The sequence below is a fragment of the Squalius cephalus genome, assembly GCF_949319135.1.
Source record: "Squalius cephalus genome assembly, chromosome: 14".
Taxonomy (NCBI): domain Eukaryota; kingdom Metazoa; phylum Chordata; class Actinopteri; order Cypriniformes; family Leuciscidae; genus Squalius; species Squalius cephalus.
In genome coordinates, this window is record NC_137135.1 from 10,645,970 (window position 1) to 10,664,737 (window position 18,768).

General features: G+C 38.0%; 1 protein-coding gene across 1 annotated transcript in view; it reads right to left on the bottom strand.

Annotated features, from left to right (window-relative positions):
• Positions 1-344: 344 nt before the first annotated feature.
• fgfrl1a (fibroblast growth factor receptor like 1a) overlaps positions 345-18,768 on the bottom strand; it is an 80,714-nt gene continuing 62,290 nt past the window's right edge. Inside the window, exons 4-7 of the mRNA XM_079892463.1 lie at positions 13,278-13,355; positions 7,365-7,649; positions 6,266-6,619; positions 345-4,629 (exon numbers count right to left, since the gene is read on the bottom strand). Coding sequence (XP_079748589.1) covers positions 4,223-4,629; positions 6,266-6,619; positions 7,365-7,649; positions 13,278-13,355 — 1,124 coding nt within the window. The 3' untranslated portion in view covers positions 345-4,222. The remainder of the gene's footprint in view (positions 4,630-6,265; positions 6,620-7,364; positions 7,650-13,277; positions 13,356-18,768) is intronic.

Genomic DNA, 18,768 nt, shown 5'->3' on the forward strand with positions numbered 1-18,768 from the left:
ACCACAAAAAAATAGGAGACTGGGTATTAAAATTAACACCTTTTGTTTGAGCAACGGTAACTCATTGGTTGTTTGTGCTATATCTCTCAAAATTTGATACATGGTAGCCACATTTGTCTGCTACAAATATAACTCACTTTGGCATGCACAACACAATCACAGATTATGTGAGATAATGTCAAACACAAAGAGTTATGTTGGTACAGCCTACCTCCACTACACTAGCTGGGGACAGACGTAACAGTGAGAGGAAATCTGCTTGAAATAGGATCCACACAATCTAAATTTATGCAAGAATGCTATTGAAGAACAAAGAATAATCAGTTTTGACTAAAGTGAACAATTTAAAGTAACAAAATCACATTTTATTTAGCACAAAAACAATTGCCATGTGTGTTTGTATTCCTGGCACATAACATTTCAGTCACTAGCTATGTTACCTATTTTATGTGCATTTTAGGATATCACATAAAAAACGCTGGATGGAAACAATGAGATGTGCATAAATTCAAAAAATGTGCACAAAAAAAAAAAAAAAAAAAAATCGTGCTCAATTGATAATGTGCGTATCTGATAAGAAGATAAACTATGATGGAAACATATTTACCACACAAATCACTCAATGCGCAACAAAAAACTGATTTTGTCTTAACAGGGGATGTGATTTATGACTGGAATCATCATCATAAGGGGTAGCCTGGGTTTCCCCATGCTGCCTTGCGCACAGCGCGATTTTATTCACGCTGCTAGGCAGTCTGGACACCATGGACCAGATTTTCCCCTCAAAAAGGGAACCAATCACAGAACGGGGAGGGAGCAGCAAGACGATGACGACGTCTATGCGACACACCGAAGCAGTTTGTTTATATCTATGGATCCAACATGGCAGCGGACGCGAAGTTACCTTTCGATGCAGCCTTAGATAGTGTTCTAAGTAGTTTAGAATGCAAGTTTATTTCGTCTTCTTCCTCGTCGAATTTCTGTCGCTCTACATACAGTAGGTCATCTGGTATAATTGAAACGATTGGCTATGAGCTACGTACGGGTGCATTTGATAGACATTCGTAGCGCCCAATAAACGGCTCTGGGCATTCGTAAGCCACGCCTCAAATACGAGAAAATGAACATGTGGTTCCCAGACCACATCTCAATGAGACGAGGTCTGGCGTTAGCCAGGGGTTCATTTTTATTGAACTGTTAGAACTATCCCCACCCCAAACAGCCATAACTTAGCTAACTGTTTTAGCATGTTTGAAGTTAACATGAATGCAACGCATCAAATTAAACTAGAGAAATAGCTACTTTAGATTATGCAAGTCAAAGAACTGTATCTAATGATTGCTAGGCAAAAATGTTCTTAATAATTTTTTTTCCTTTCTTTCCTGAAAATTAGTTTTTTTGGTCATACAATCTACATTGTTGCTCACAGTCACATGCCACTTCTCCTGTGAGCTCAAAAAGGTGATGCGAGTGTAGGATATTGATGACATCTGACTTGTCAAACTGACAGTGTTACAACACTCTTCGGTCTCCCCCTATTTCATGTATTCTCTCATTCACCGCCATAGAATTTTACACAACTATGATGACTTCCGCTTCTGAGAAACCTGAAAATGTAAAAAGGGTCAATTATGGTAAAAAATCAGAGCAATGGTCTAGGAGTTAGAAAAAGTTATTTTTTGTAAAATTCTAATGGCGGAAAAAATGTATATCTATAGATATATGGAACTCTATGGAAAAAATGTCATAGAGTGCAATCGAATCGTTTTGAGCCAAGGAATCAAAGGAAAGGTTTGTTTCTAGCCCAACGGTTCAAAAGTTATTTGCATAAACATGAGTGCAAATTTGTACAGTTGGTGGTGCTAGAGGGATTGAGTTAGAGACTCCAAAACTGTCATCGTAACAGTTCAGACTTTCCTGCAAGCGGTTCTATTGGCTTCCATAGACTTCCATGGTGGAAGAGGAAGAGGAAGAAGAAGAAGAACTACTCACAATAGGAGTCTATGGACCTTTGATGCTTGGCCCCTAATTTAAGTTACAGAATATCTCAATTTTAAATCAAATCTGTTTTTTAAACTTTCTATTCATCAGAGAATCTGGGGAGAAACATATCACGGTTTCCACAAAAATATTAACCTATATTAACTAATTTCAACATTGATAATCAGAAATTCAGCATATTAGAATGATTTCTGAAGGATCGTGTGACTGAAGACTGTTTTGAATAAATCTTTTATGGAGTAATGATGCTGAAAATTAAGCTTTGATCACAGGAATAAACTACATTTTAAAATATAATAGAAAAGTTACTTTGAATTAAAATATTTGACAATATTGCTGTTCTTATTGTATTTTTGATTAAATAAATTTGGTGACATTTCTATTAAAAAACATGTAAAAATATTACTGACCCAAAGTTTTGAATGGTAGTGTAAGTAGTTTACACGATTAAAGAGTATCTGCTACAGTATTTATATGATTTATTTCACATGACTTTCATATTACACTTTGAATTATAAATACAGTCTGAAGAAATATCATCTTGTATAAGCAGTTTAAAAAATAATCTTATACATTTTGTACTAATTGTAATATAAATTAATATAGTTCATAAGAAAATTGGAAAATAGTTATTTATAAGGTTATAATAATATTTTGCCACTTCAAACAGTGGGTATACAATTAGACAAATTGTATGGAATTCCAAATAAAAGATTGTTAAAGGCTTTCATTGACAGAAAATGACACACTCAACACATTTTCATACCTGGTGAACAAGAGCTTTATCATTTTATGATAATGATAAAATTATTTTTAATGTTTCAATGTGACAAACATATTTTTTTTAACTTAAAAACAGGCCAGAATGTACAAGATTGTCCATACAGAGATAACTATTTACGACCGTTGTGTTCTTTTTTTCAACAGCGCATATAAATATTCAACACTTGATATATGCTACACTGCAGCTAAGGGAACACAATGCTATGTTTACTCGTTTTTGGTTTAAAACATCTAGATTACGCCCAATTCAAAGCATCAAGTCATTGCTAACAAATAAATTAACTATTTTAGAATCACTTTCCTCTTTTGGCTGACTTTGTTAAAATAACAGGGGCAATGGATTTCAACGTTTTTTCTGTCAGATGTCTGGGTTAAGTGCATTCCTGTATTCCCGTAGTCCTTTCAGCATTTTCCCATTACCATGAACATCACGGTAAACACATGCACGGTCAATGCACAATACGTCTGAGCTTTAGTCTATGGTTTGTTTTTAAAACCCTGACTCACTTCTGTAAATATTAAAAGGGCAGACATTACATGAGCAGTCAAAGGCATTTTACACAGTATTCATTATAGTGGTCAAGCTTATGATAATACAACTTCCCTCCCACACACACACACGAAAAACAAGGCCATAGAGCAACTATGGGATTGCGGTACCTCAGGTTATTCAGAGCAGGCCCTGAAAAGAAAAGTATAAAGTTAATGAAAAACACAAGGAACCCCCTTGCCAGAACGTACATTGGCAAAATCTCTTTGTATCTTTAGTGATACGGTATAACCATAGCTCATTAATATTCTCTTTTTCCATTAAAGATACAAAACTAGATGAACCTACACTATTTCTTAAAGTCGAAACAAGGTAGACCATACCTGCAAAAACAACAACATACTGTACGCTCTCATGCATTCAATCGGATGTAACTAAATACACTGTAACTGGATCTGCAAACAATCTTCTTATGCATGCATACGAACGTTTCACTGAGATTTGGTGCTAATCCAGAAAAAAAAAAAAAAACAATCCTTTTGGCCCCATCCACAAGATTAGTCAATGGACGTATGAAAAAATCGTACTAAAATATTGTAGCGTTTCACAGTTTGAAAGCAGATACGTATTGAAGACACAATACATTTGAGTGTGTTTGTTCCCATACAAATCTGCAAAAGAGTTTGCTCTGCCAGCAGTGTTTTTGTGAAACGTTTCTCCATTTCAAAACAGACTCAAATATCATCATTTTTTTCGTTAGCCTTGCCCACTGTTCATAAAGGGACTGGTTAGACTGCAACAACATGGCTCAATTGTCTTTCTATTCTTTCGAATTTGAGCAGAAATGTTTGTTTGAGGCAGTGGCTGAACACGCTGCTGTATGTTGGGTCCTGTTGGAGACTGAAGAAATATGTGAAGAAAAACCAAGCATGAAGGCCTCAGTACATGCTAACATTGGTAGTGGATGTGTTGGTGCTGGTGAATTTTGCCGTCCACGTGCGAGTGGGTGTGTGTGTGAACGTCTGAGTAGATCTTTGGATAGACTTTGGGAGCAGCTTGGGCCAGCAGAAGCTGTTGTTGCTGTTGCTGAGCCAAATACTCCTCGTAGGTGACGGAGCCGATGCAGTCTTTATCAGCGGCTGCGAGCGCCCGGTCTCTCGGGGCCGGCCGGGGGCCGTTGGGTAAGGACTGGGCTGAGATTATGGCTCCTGAGGAACAGTGCTTTCTGGACTGGCAGAACCAGAGCAGGACGGTACCCAGAATAAACACCACTCCTGCAGGGATGCCGATGATGACGGGCCAGGGAAGACTGGGAGGCAGAACCGACGGGATTGGAGAGAATGGTGGCTTTGGGTCTGGATGAAGACAGAGACGTAAACAACAACAAAACTGACAGTAGAATTCAAATATAGACCACATTCACAAGTATCAGTGGCCCTGTTTACACCTAAGAAGCACTTTCATCAATCCGATCACAGGGCCAGTGTCACATGATCATGATGACATGGTTGAATGACTTTACATGAGGACGAGTATCAGAAGAGACATTTAGGCTAGAAACATACTTAAAACAATTCAGAAATTGCCACGGTACTGTATGACATCATGAGCAAGAGTGATCAACACTGAATCAATATTTAGCACTTTGCCATGGCCTAAAGAGTATGCGAAGGTTAACCAATCATAACACACATCATTTACTAATGTATATTAGGAATGTAAATCAAGTAAAACATTTAACCCTAAGTAAGAAAAAAAGTATTTTTTAGTATTATTTTTTGTTAGAATTTTTTACATCGGAATGGTACGAAACTTGGTAAAGGTTTTGGCACTTGCAATGTGAACACACACACACACACACACACAAAATCATGGACATGATTCGTAAAGGTTAAATGGTCCTTAAAAAAATAGTCACACTTGTGCTCTTCGCGGTCAAAATTGGCCGCATATATATTTCATATAAAATTGAAAATATTCTTTTTGTGCATTTTTTATAACAATAAACTAACTTTTTTTAAGTTCACTTTTTCACATCAGCAATAATCTGCCAAGTGTCGTCTTTGATATACAGTGTAAATATAATTTAGTACCATAAAATCCCCTAAAAATACAAAATATTAAATAAAAAACATTATCGAACTAAAATATAATACATTCATTTCATTGAAATAATAATAATCATAAAAAATTTGTCATTTTTGAACGACATGCGAAGATCATCAGAGGGTTAAACTAAGTAATTGCACAGGATTATGTAACTTATCACAATGAATCAAACCAAACATTAACATTTTTAATAAAAATTAATGATGAATCAGAATAAAGTATATTTTTAATAATATTTTAAATATTATTATTATTAATAATAATATTCAACAATATGCATTAATATCTACTAATATTAATAATGAAAACTATATATATATATATAGCAAGGATTAAAAGTTCAAAAGTTATAGTAAAGACCAAAAGATTTCTAATCTAATCTAATCTAATCTAATTAAAATAAATGTTGTTCTAAATTAGATGTTCACTATTAATCAAAGAATCCTAAAAAACGTATCACTGTTTTCTCCAAAATATGAAGCTGCACAACTGTTTTCAATAATAAAAAATGTTCCATAAGCAGCAAATCAGCATATTAGAATGATTTCTGAAGGATCATGTGACACTGAAGACCGGAGTAATGATCACAGGAATAACTACATTAAAACAGAAAACAGTTATTTAAAATAGTAATATTTTACAATATTACTGTTTTTACTTTATGATCAAATAAATGATGCCTTGGCGAGTGTAAGAGACAAAAAAAAAAAAAAAAAAAAATTACAGAATGTTTTTTTTCATGCTGGTTTTGCAACTGTAAAACTGTAGTTTAGTAGTTAAAAATAGCATGAATAATTAGCTTGACTAATATTATAAGTGGACTACCGTGAACAATTGAAATACTGCAGAAGTGAGAGATGTGTCTGAGAGAAGGAAACTGACCAGGCAGCACAGTAAGGAAGGCACTGCGGAAGCTGTAGCCCATGGTATTGGCCCCCAGGCAGATGTACATGCCAGCGTCCTCCTCTTTGGCTCGAGTGATAAGAAGCTTGTTCAAATAGGATCCGTCTGGCCGTGACCACACTTCACCCGTGGGCAACACAACGAAGCGATGGTCTCCGACCTCAATAGTGGAGTTGTACTTGCTCTCACCGCCTGGTTCGACCCTCTTCAACCATTGGATGACCGGCTTCACGTCACTGCGTACTTTGCATTGGAAGGACGTGGTGCCACCATAGTCTACTGTAGTATTTACTGGATGAGTACCCGTCAAGATGGGCTTGGAATTTGTGCGCTCTATAATGAAATAAGGAAGATTTTATTTTCGAATTAGTATTTAACACAATTGTGGGGTTCAGATTGGTCTTCCTATTTTCTGTTCTAAAAATATTTTTATGCTATTTCGAGTAAGGAAAAAAATGTCACATATGACTCTACCGAGAGCAAGATTGATAAACTTCCCACTGTTAGGATGTGGTTGTAAAGTCAGCAGACATAGCCATAAATTAATCTGGAGCAAATAGCAATTGAACTGGATAAAATCTTTCTTTTCAGTCTTTACCAAACCAAACTAACCACTTTTAACCACAATTTTAAACTCACTCAGATTCCACTTAGGAATATATTTAAAGATGCATCTATTTTAGTATTTGTGAGGCCATAATAGATAGAATATAATATAGAATTCAAATTTTAATAATAATGATTTAATAATAATTTTTTAATAATAATAATAATAAAAAAATGCTTAAATATCATGCATTACTAATGATAAAGCCATTCATTTATTGAGACAGTTTGGCTGGTGCTGCTAATAAAGAATGCTACTCTTGTTTACTAGCAATGATTAGATCAAATCTTCCCAACACCAAACTCTTGCCAAGACAGCTGTTAAACCCCCCTGAACAGCATCCAGATACGAGAGAAGTAATGTTAAACTGTTGCTGCATGTTCATTCTTTCAGTCTACACTATGTAAGTGAGTCATCAAAAGCTCCATCAAATTCCAGGAGAACATCACAGAGACGAGGTGAATGACTCACGGATGACTTCCACTTTATAGGTGGCGTTGATCTCCCCAGCGCGGTTGGACACGTGACAGGTGTATTTGCCGCTGTGTTCAGGCGTGAGGTTCTTCAGGCTGAGGGTCCACTTCTTCTTGCGGCCCTCGCCCACCTCTCCGGGCGTCAGAGGCCTGCTGTCCTTCAGCCAGATGATGTCGGGTCTGGGGTTCCCGCTCGCGGTGCACTTCAGCCTTACTGAGCTCCCAACCGGACGCGCAATCACGCGCTTTCTCATTTTGGCCGGCTGCGTGAAGCGGGGCCGCACTACAGAAAAAAAATTAAAGATGAGGATAGACAGCACCTTTCGTTTTTGGACTAGACCTACTGTACTTGAAACCTGAATGAAACAGTTTTGTCAGGTTTATAGCCAACTTTAGTAAGAAGTTTAGTTATGAATTTCTCAAAGCTTGTCAAAAGCATGTCATTTTTAACTTCAAAAATGAAAAAATAAGAAATGATTAAGATTTTAAGAATTTATAAAAAAATCTTTTATTTTTTATATAAGACTATAAACTATTTACAATGGTATTTTTTCAGTATGTTCATTACAATTCATACATGTGAGTAAATGATGACAAAGTCAAAAGCATGTCATTTTTAACTTCAAAAATGAAAAAATAAGAAATGATTAAGATTTTAAGAATTTATAAAAAAATCTTTTATTTTTTATATAAGACTATAAACTATTTACAATGGTATTTTTTTCAGTATGTTCATTCCAATTCATACATGTGAGTAAATGATGACAATTTAAATTTTGAAGTGAATTATTCCTTTAATATCCATCTTTATGTTCTTTCGATTTTTGGGGGGTAAAAATATTACCCATTCTTATGACATTTTTCCAATTTTGATTTTGGAAATCTGATACCTAAATAAAAAAATAATAATTTATGAATACTGCTTTCCACACTTAAGAGCTTAAATAAATAAAGGGAGAAAGGTGAAATACTGATTTATCATTAGAATTTACACAACACCGCTAACATTACAAAGAAAAAAAAGCAGAAAAGAGCGGACATGAAGTTCTTATGTGGGCAAATTTGCTGAGCAATGCACCACACCATGAATGCAATCAGACAAAGCAAACAGCAGCTCCTCTGTAGTTTCACTCTATAGTTCCCTGCTGACTGTTACTGTTCACAGTAGACTCTGAACAAACACCACAAAAGCAAATACAATAGTGAACTAAGCATCTCCCGCTAGCAGCCATCAAAACTGCTACGCTCCGCAGTACAAAAACAAGCAGGTCAGGCCCTCTTTGAACACTGCCGAGTTTAGCGCTGCTCCAATATCAAATCAGATGCCGGTCGTCAGAGGGGAATGGAATGCTTCCCCCCCTCACACTTCACATAAATAGCCTGCTCTTTGGCTCGTCAAACGCAATTACCAAAGCAAACACTGGGCTCCAGAGGTAGGAGTGTCTGACTTGTGACCTATAATGCAGCCTGAATCATAATCATACACTGTTCATTCGTTGGCCAGAGGAGAACTGGCCTTCCGACTGAGCCTGCTTTCTCCCAAGGTTTTTACTCCATTTTATCACCTGATGGAGTTTGTGTTCCTTGCCACTGTTGTTAGTTCCACTGCCACTGCTAGTTGGGGACACTTAATATTCAACAATATTATTGATCTGCCTGCATTGACACCGATGTATGAGAACTTAACTGAGCTGAACAATGGCATCACTGTTTTCTCAACTTCTTTACAACAGAAATGAACCATCACTGGACTATGACACTATTTTCTTCTAGATCTGCTGTACAGCCGAAATAAAATTTGTTGCATTATTTTCTTGTTAGCACTGTAAAGCTGCTTTTGAAACAATCTGTATTGTAAAAAGGGTAACACTTTACAATAAGGTTCATTAGTTAACATTAGTTAATGTACTTACTAACATGAACTAACAATGAGCAATGCATTTGTTACAGTATTTATTAATCTTTGTTAATGTTAGTTAATACAAATACAACTGCTCATTGTTTGTTCATGCTAGTTCAGTGTGTATTAACTAATGTTAACAACATTTGATTTTAATAATGTATTAGTAAATGTTGAAATTAATATTACCTAAGATTAATAAATGCTAAATAAGTATTGTTCATTCTTAGTTCATGTTAACTAAGGTAGTTAAATAAATGTTAACTATATTGTAAAGTGTTATCGTAAAATGTTTTATACAAATAAAGGTGACTTGACTTGGCTTGGCTTGAGTGGGCCATGGGAAATAGTGTGCGGACTGTCCAATCTCAGACCACAGGGCAGCCTGTCAGTATCTGGGAAGATTCAGCCACATGTGTGCCGGCCTGGAGACGGGGGTTTGAAGGGGAAATACAGGGGTGACAGACTGTACATGCTGTCCAAACACTCTGTGACAGGCTCAGTTTCCATTCAGTTGGTCACATTTTTCCATAAGGCCACACATCAAACCTGGATCACTGATGCTCTTCCAGCACACAGCATGCTGTCATATTGTGTAAGACTATGAGACTGTTTTATTTATTCTCATGCATTTGAGTACTACAGTATATTTACTCTATAGTAACAGCAGTGCTGCTACAGTGTACTAGAAATATCACCACTGCTATACAACAAGAAAATGGCTATGCTGCAATGTTATAAGAAAATGTCACTGCTACTATACTACAAGAAAACATCGATGCTACTTTAAGAAAGCGGCATAGTAATTATACTACAACAAAATGGCAGCATTGAAATGCTACAAGAAAATGTCAGCTGCTATGCTACTAGAAAATCTCACCGCTACTGTACTACAAGAAAACGGCAGTGCTGCAATGCTACAAGAAAATGTCACCGCCACTAAACTACAAAACAAATGTCACCGCTACTAGAAAACAAGAAAACGCCAGTGACATTTTCAAAGGTCTGCCTCGTTGCTCCTGCTGCAGCTGTTTGCGTTGGTGTGCGTCTGAAAGCTTCGTATATCTTCGTTTAGAATCATTATTTACCATCATTCCTTGTTGTTTATACTGCTAAATATAACTTACTCAACATCACACATTAACCTGACATTGCTAGCTTCAATCTAAATCGTTATTGCTAGCACAACACGCTAGTAATTCGCTAGCCTGTTAGCGTGCCATCTGTGCGCTCTTTATTTATTTATTTATTTTTCTTGCGCGCGCTCGCGCCTTTTACGAGTCCATCAAACAACTTAGGTGAGTAAGATCAGTCAACAAACACGGTAAGTCATGTCATCTTCTCCTCTTATTGTTACTTGCACCTCATGCAACATGTTTAGCATAGCCTTCTCTGTCAGCACAGGATTTACATGTGATAAATGCAGGGAGATAGTAAAGCTGACGGGAAGATTTCAGAACTAGAGACACGCATCCAAGCTTTAACAGAGGTTAATTGTAAGAGTGCAAGGGCTTCAGATACTGCTTTGGATGCGACTAGCTTAGTGAACTCTTTACATTGTTCGGTTCCGGCTGAAGTAGAGCCCGTGCAGCAGGGCAATTGGGTGACGGTGAGACGCTGTAGTCGCGGGACAAAACACCGCTCTTAAAAGCTGCTAGATCTGCTTATTTTTCAACCCTATTAGAAGAAAATAAACAAAACCCTAGGTATTTATTTATTTACGAAAAATAAAGCTTCAAGCCCAGAAGTTTCCAAGCAGCCCAGCAGTAATGACTTTATGAACTTCTTCACTTACAATATTGATCATATCAGGGAGAAAATTATAACTATGCAACCGTCTACTACAGTATCGCATCAGGCAGTGCATTGCAGTCTCCCTAAGGAAAAATTTGATTCATTCATTGCTATAGAAGAGGAAGAATTCCTTAAACTCGTTAATTCATCGAAATCGACAACATGTATGTTATACCCTATACCAACTAAGCTACTGAAAGAGATGCTTCCAGAGGTCATAGACCCTCTTCTTAAAGGTCCCGTTTTTCGTGTGTTTTTGAAGCTTTGATTGTGATTACAGTGTGCAATATAACATGTGTTCATGTTTCGCGTGTAAAAAAACAGTATTTTTCACACAATTTACTTATCTGTATACCGCTGTTTTCACTGTCCTAAGAACGGGCTGATGACTTCCTTGTTCTATGAAGTCCCCAGAAATACTTAACGAGTTCTGATTGTGCCAGTGGTTCCTGTGTTGTGATTCGACAGCAGCTTAGCGCACGTTGCCCGGAAAGGTCACGCCTCTTACCATAATGTGGAGATGCATGCGCATGCGCATAAATTGTAACCATTGATCTCTAAGTACAGCGTCCCTGGGAAGGCCAAACAAAGGTGATTGGACTCCGGGATGAAAATAACAGCGTCTCGACGACATGGCGACAAACACACTCTACAAACGCAACTCTTCCTCTTCTCCGTGGGAGCGCAACAAGACCACGCCCCCTTTTTTGTGTATTCCTGTGGGCGGAGGTTAGTCAAAAAACTGTTCTAGTGACGTCATTAAAGGTATTGTGGAGGATGTTTCCGAATTTTAGAAAAGAACCGCCCTCTCCACTTGCACATGCGCAACACTCTACCTGCTCCCGAGAGGGAACGCCTATTAAACTAGCCCAGTTCTCCTCGTGGACGCTCTGTTTACAATTTGCTGTCGGCATCGCTCATGCTTACTTTCCAAAAGAAGATTTGCACTTTTTCCACTATGCCATGAGGGAGGAGGGGCTGCAATGATAAGACGATCGCTCGGCTGGATCTCATCTCACCCATATTTATGTACAAAAAGTTTCCCCGCAAATAAGACTACTGGTACATTTAAAAATAACTACTAACGATGCAAAGTACAAAATAAATAAACTAATCTTCCCTGGAAAGTTACAATATAGACGTAGATAAATTTTACTAGCAGTGATTTGAAATGGATTTCTCCAAATAGCATGCCAAACTTTACCTGTCGAGTAGAAACTTCGAATCGCGACTGAGGCATTAGTAGGAAGCCCAACCTGTGTTTTGAGCGCACGCCATCGTGTGAATGATTGTCCCAAAAACACTCTGGTCTTGTTTCTATCTTCTGCAGCTTTTCTCTTCTCATACACCTCGTAGACTTTTTTTCTCTTGCGACGAAAGTGCGCATGCGCACCTAGGGACGAGCACATACGACGGCCTTACGTAAACATATCACCAGAATGATTGACAATTAGGAGGACCAATAGTCTTGATGATCCACCCGGAAAAAGAAAATCCTCCACTATACCTTTAAAGAAGGAAGTAGAGGGTATGTAAGTATGTAGTCCAAACTGGCCATTCACTGCAGGCGACTTCTGTTAAATAAAATATCTCGCTTGGCATTGAACTTTGAGCTTTATAATTTTACAGATATTATTTATACTCTAACAACAACATTACACACTAACTAAAGTTTGAAACATGGGATCAGCCATCGGCGTTCTCACTGGTTCGCTTTTTTGAAGTTTGCGCAGAAAGAACTTAAGAGTTTTCTGTTAAACGGTGTCGGCCCCTAAGTAATAACTAATGATCGTTGCGACGGAAGTGAATCAATCAACCTAACTTTAGCTGGACAATAACTTTATTCTAGAGCTGCTATAAAGCCAAAACACTTTACTTTAATTTCCTATTATCAATGTAAAGCTGCTTTGGAACAATCTACATTGTTAAAAGCGCTATATAAATGAAGATAACTTGACTTGACTTGACTTGACTTGACAAAGACTGCTGGAAATAGAAGAGCTAAGCCCATTTACCTAAATGTTTCAAAGTTCTAGTTTTTCATGTTCTTCTTTAAATTTGCAATACAATGTAAAACAAAAAGTTGCAATTCATGAAAAGCAGCTTATGAAACATCTTGGCAGCTGTAGTGCATATTTTCAGTTACTTTCTGGGCAGCAATTATAAATACCAGGAATGAAGGAGATCAAAGGGGATCAGAGGACTGTAGCACCTTACCCAGTTTTCCTGTCAGGTCAGTGGAGTACTCGGTTTCACCAGCTGGTCTTGCACCTTCCCTCCCAGCACTGGAGTCATCTAGAGCAAGAGAAAAATAGAGGGAGAATTGAGTATTTACATATCAAAATAGTATGCTCCTCTGAACACAAATATGTGTGGCAATCTCAGAGTTTATTCTCATATTCATTGAAGTATCAATCAGATTACTATAATTCTTCAGCCAAATCGCTGCATTCCTTCAACCGCCTAAACCAAAATATAACTGTCTCTATACTGACTGGAGAGCAAAAATGATACTGTAGCTTAGTCTTAAAATATCGACATTGCATTTCAAGGCTTTTGAGTGTCAGAATAAGGTCAGAAACTTAGTTTACGTAACTACGCAAAAGTAGCCATGGCCATCGCACTCCAGGCATGCAGTCTTGCTGAACATGCTTAATGTACGCTCTTGTGAAACGCTGTGAAACCTGGGGTGGTAAGAAACATCAGTACTCAAGGGGGTGATATAGTTTCCTTCAGATGTTTCTGTCATTAATCTGGATGTGTTCTCCTTCAAGTTAACTAGCTATAAACAAGCCGACAAGATTCTTTTCAAACTGCTGACATTTCAGAGCACAGCAACATGCACAACTCATGTACACATACAGTATATGTAGATGTGTAAAGTATGTTTTGGGCCTAAAGGTGACTCAGATATTGTCAGCATTCACACAAAAGTTACAAATGTGCAAATTTATGGACATTAAAAAATAAATAAATACTACTACTAATAATATTTTTTGATTACAAAAGCTGAAGATAAATTTGATGAACATGCACTTTGAAGATTGAGGAAAGCCAAAGCTTTGCTTGTTTTCAAAGCAATTTACTAAAATCTTAAAGGGATAGGTCACCCTAAAATGAATTTACTTCATTCTTCATATTGTTCTAATGCAGTAGGCCCTTCTTTCTTTTATGGACCACAAAAGGATTTTTTTTTTAATTTTGTTACATAAGACAATTTGTTTTCATCAAACCCTATCATATAGCCCCAGAACACTTGGAATATACAGCATGTGTCGCATGGGATAATTTTGTGATAATTGTGCATCTTTAAAAAAAATAATCTTGAAGCTGGTTGCTATGCAATGCCATTATATGGACGAGAACAACACCACGGTGAGTAAATGAAGACTTAATTTTCATTTTAGGGTAAACTGTCCCTTTAAGTTCTACTGAATCTTCTCACCTGAGAAGATATGTTAAAAATTCAAGGCAAACATGTAAAGTCACGTGCGGTGAACAGTGAAAACTATGGCTGGAAATCTGTGGCCCTTCTGCTCTAGTTACAGCCCCAGCTCATCCGTTCACCACATGACTGGTATTTTCAGGCCTGTCAGCTCTTTGAAGCTGTCGGGGTGGTGGGGGTGTAACACTGCTGAAGGAGAGGTTCCAGTCTGGGCAAAGGGAAACAGCTCATTGCTGGGCAAACAGCTTAATTACTATAGCTCTTACCCTCAAGTACGGTCACTCTACACATAGCTCTTTTGTTCATGTCGGGCTCACGCTCATTGCAACCATTGCACATACATTTTCATTGGCACCTTAACAGCGCTTTCAGGATTACCCTTAGGTTTGTCATTTTAATATAATTCATAAATGTAGTTTGCGTGTTAAAAAAACTGCTTCAGAACTTCCATAACATATTTAGCGCTCTGTGAGCTCATAAACCATGCACACATACTTCAAGACTTCCCAATGCCTATAAAGGAAAAAAACGAGTTTGATTCATGGAAAGTCAACAAAACTTGGAAGTATGAGGGTTGTCAGGTTTCTAAACCAAACAAACTCCTGTTTCCCTTTCATTAAGGCGAAGTGACACCGTAGCGTGCCACATTTCACACGTTGACCATCTAGGCGTGTTCATAATTTTGAACAAGCTCAATATGACTGAGATGTTTGCATAACCCTTCAGTATGTTTGCTTTCATGTCTGCAGTGGAGACGGCAGTAGAAAACTGGCTTTTTCTGCAGGAAATCTGAGCGTAAGGCTCTGCTCCACTGGATCTTCACCAGGTTTGTGGCCTTCTAGATGTAATGTTCATTGGTGAGGTTGCAGACCAGGTACCCTCTTTTGCTCTCTGGCAAGAGTTTCTGTGGACTTTGGCAAGACCTGCTAGTCCCTCGCTAAGCATGAAACATCCAACTTGGCTGTACCACGTCTTTCAGGGGTAGCAAAAACCCATGGTGTGCAAGATTTATTGCGCTTGCATGTTCAGTTTATGACCTCCAGTCCTGTCAAAAAATCAGAATAGTTGCATCAATGAAGTTGAACAGTCACCACGTTTTTCTGGAAGCAAAGCAGCCACCTTCGCTCAAAGCAAAACAGTGTTTCTGAACACAACATGCTAATTATGCTGTCATCCTCTACATCTTTGGTGAAGTCAGCTATGAAACCGGAGAGGGTTTGGAGACAACCCTCAAGACTGAAATCTTGACAGGAGAGACAGTATGGGTGCTAGCTGTTAGCCTTTACCTTGGCTTTGATTTACTGAATTCCAGCACTGGCTTATGGAAACCATTACCAACTCTACTGCTACACAGCTCTATATTAACAGCCAGCACTAAACTGTGAAAATTTATGGGCCGTGGTCACAGCAGAGACGTTACTACATTACTGACTACAGACTAACCCGAGAATGAATAACACTAAGAAGTTGACAGATTAACTGCCTGCCAAGCATATTTATGTTCAATCTCACCAATGTATCTTTTGGCCACTACGTATTTGACTTCGCTTGTGGATGTTTCACAATACGAAAAACTGTGACCTGGCTTTTATATCAAGCTGTTTTTATATCAGTGAACCTACTGAATTCTGCCTACATTAGCTTAAGATTCAGGCCCCAACCACACTACTGCGTTTTCGTTTAGAAACGGAGACCTTTTGCTACGTTTGCACCTCCCGTCCAGACTAAAACGGCAAAAACGAAGACCTAAAGCGGATATGTTTAGAAACGCTGCCGACCCCGTTTTGCGTTTTGAATCTCCGGAGGGCGTTTTAGTGAAGACGGGTCAAAACGGAGGACTTTAGAAACGATGACACAGAGGCTCACGCTCGGCTCTATGATTGGGTGTCACCAGTCATGGAGTACACAGGTAATATTCAGTACCAGTAAACTCCACCCGCTGGAACAGTTTCTGACAGTAAGGCGCGGCTCGTGCGGTAAAAGCGTGCATGCTAGAAATAGACCTATTTTTAATGTGAGACGCAAGTTGTTGGAAGCGTTTCCAGGCAAAATATAATAGGACAAGATGTTTATATGTCATTTTGACACAAATACATATTAATAAATGACATTTTGATGTTTGAAAGCATTTTTTTACAGTCTATGTTTGAAAGTCTCTAGTTTACACCGGCACGCGCATGCCCAGTGTTGGTGAATGGTCACGTGATCCGCGTTTTCAGTCGTTTTAATGTGGACGGAGATCAATTCTAATACGCAGCTAAAACGCTGGTGTGGACGGAGATCGTATTCGTTTTAATTCTCCGTTTCTAAACTAAAACGCAGTAGTGTGGATGGGGCCTCACTTTTTCATTTGAACATCACAAACAGCTTGATGTTAAAGCCGCTGTATTATGGTCGAGGCATCTATGAACACCAAATCACTATTGAACCCATTTACTTTCTTATTACACGTTTTATTTTAAATGATTCATTATTCCAATAGACAAAAAGCTAACTAGATATTTAACTAAAAGTAACCCAACTCTCTCAAACTAATATTTGAATTTATTGGTCACATATAGCTATTGCAAAATGTGGTTAAAAAATTATATAACAGCATCTGGAGAGTTTCCAGAAGGTACAAAGACTTGTTCCAGCGGCTTCAATGTTGACCTGTTCCATAACGTCAACTTCTGAGTCAGCCTGATCATCTACAGTCATTCCTGCTTTGGCACAATCCCTAACAATCCCAGGCCTGAATCCGTTCTTCAGCTGTGGAGCACCAGGCAGATTTAGAGAGGCCTTCGTTCCCGGAGCTGAGGACTGACCCCGCATTAAGGGTTTCCGTTTCTCTTTTAAGGATTACCGGAGCAGAGCAGAGGGAAAAGCGAAGAGCCTTGACGAGACTGTGTCTACCCTAAGGTCTTTCATGAATACCAGCTGAATTCACATTACAAAAGGAAAATGTCAAGTAAGACCTGGGCGTTGTCGTACATTGGCAATTTGTGGAATTAAATATATTACAGAAATATAAATAACAAAACAATCTCTTCACTGACTGAATTCATAAAAACTTCTAGTGTGCTATAAAAACAGGTGTCAAAATTACACTCAATTATACCCTAAAAAAAAATCTCGAAAAGGGGTTTCCACATTTAGTTTTACTCAAGTAAATTTGTAGGTAATTGGTGGATACATTTTATTTGTCCAGACATTGTAAATCTCTATAATATACAACAAATTGAACCTTTTGTCTTGAAATGGATTTCTTTGGATTTTAGTGAAAGTTATGATTTAATTAGCTTGCTAGTTCAGGTAAGATTGTGTGTGTTTGTTTTTTTGAGGAAAGTTTACATTTCAAACACACACACACACACACACACACACACACACACACACACACACACACACACACACACACACACACACACACACACACACACACACACACACACACACACACACACACACACACACTGAACTAGCAAGCTAATTAAATCATAACTTTCACTTAAATCCAAAGAAATCTACATTTGAAATGCGTTTGAAATGTATTTGTTATACTGAATGAAATTGCAAGGAGTGCAAGTCTCACTGTACATTTCAAATGTATTCAAGGACAAATTTCACCAAAATAATACTTAAGTATATTACTGAAGTACAATTACTCAAGTACTTTTTACCCATTTAAAACAACAAGAAAACTGTAGAACTGTTTTGCCATTATTCATCATGCTTTGCATTTAAAGTAATACATTTGCGCAAACCCTGGAACTGAACACTATAAAAGAAACACAAACAGTTCAATTGTGGTTTATTTGCTCTCTCTGCACAAAATGAGACATCAGATCTGTCAAGCTAAAACATTTGAGCAAATGAGAGAATGTTTGGGAACTAAGGTTTGAACCAACAAATCTTCCACACTTTCCACATTAAAGGGCCCTGGCCCACAAATACAACCCCATACATGTGATTACATCACAATGTAGAGCAAACTGAAACCTCCATTTCTGTGCGTGCATGTGTGTCAACATGGACATTTTGTTGAAACTCTAAATGTGTGCAGAGCTCTAGAGTGGCTTGTAACAACAGAAGTTTGATGGGATACGATTTGTGGGCTCAGAGGTAATTGCGGCCACCTGTGATAGGACAAAGAGAAACCTGCTTTACAGCCTGTGCTGTGGGGTGGGAGAACAAACAGAGCTTGAAAACGTGCTTGCGCCCTTGCTCGAAACTGTGCACATTTTTAGAACTTAAACTTTTGGGTGTCAATTCAGATAATCA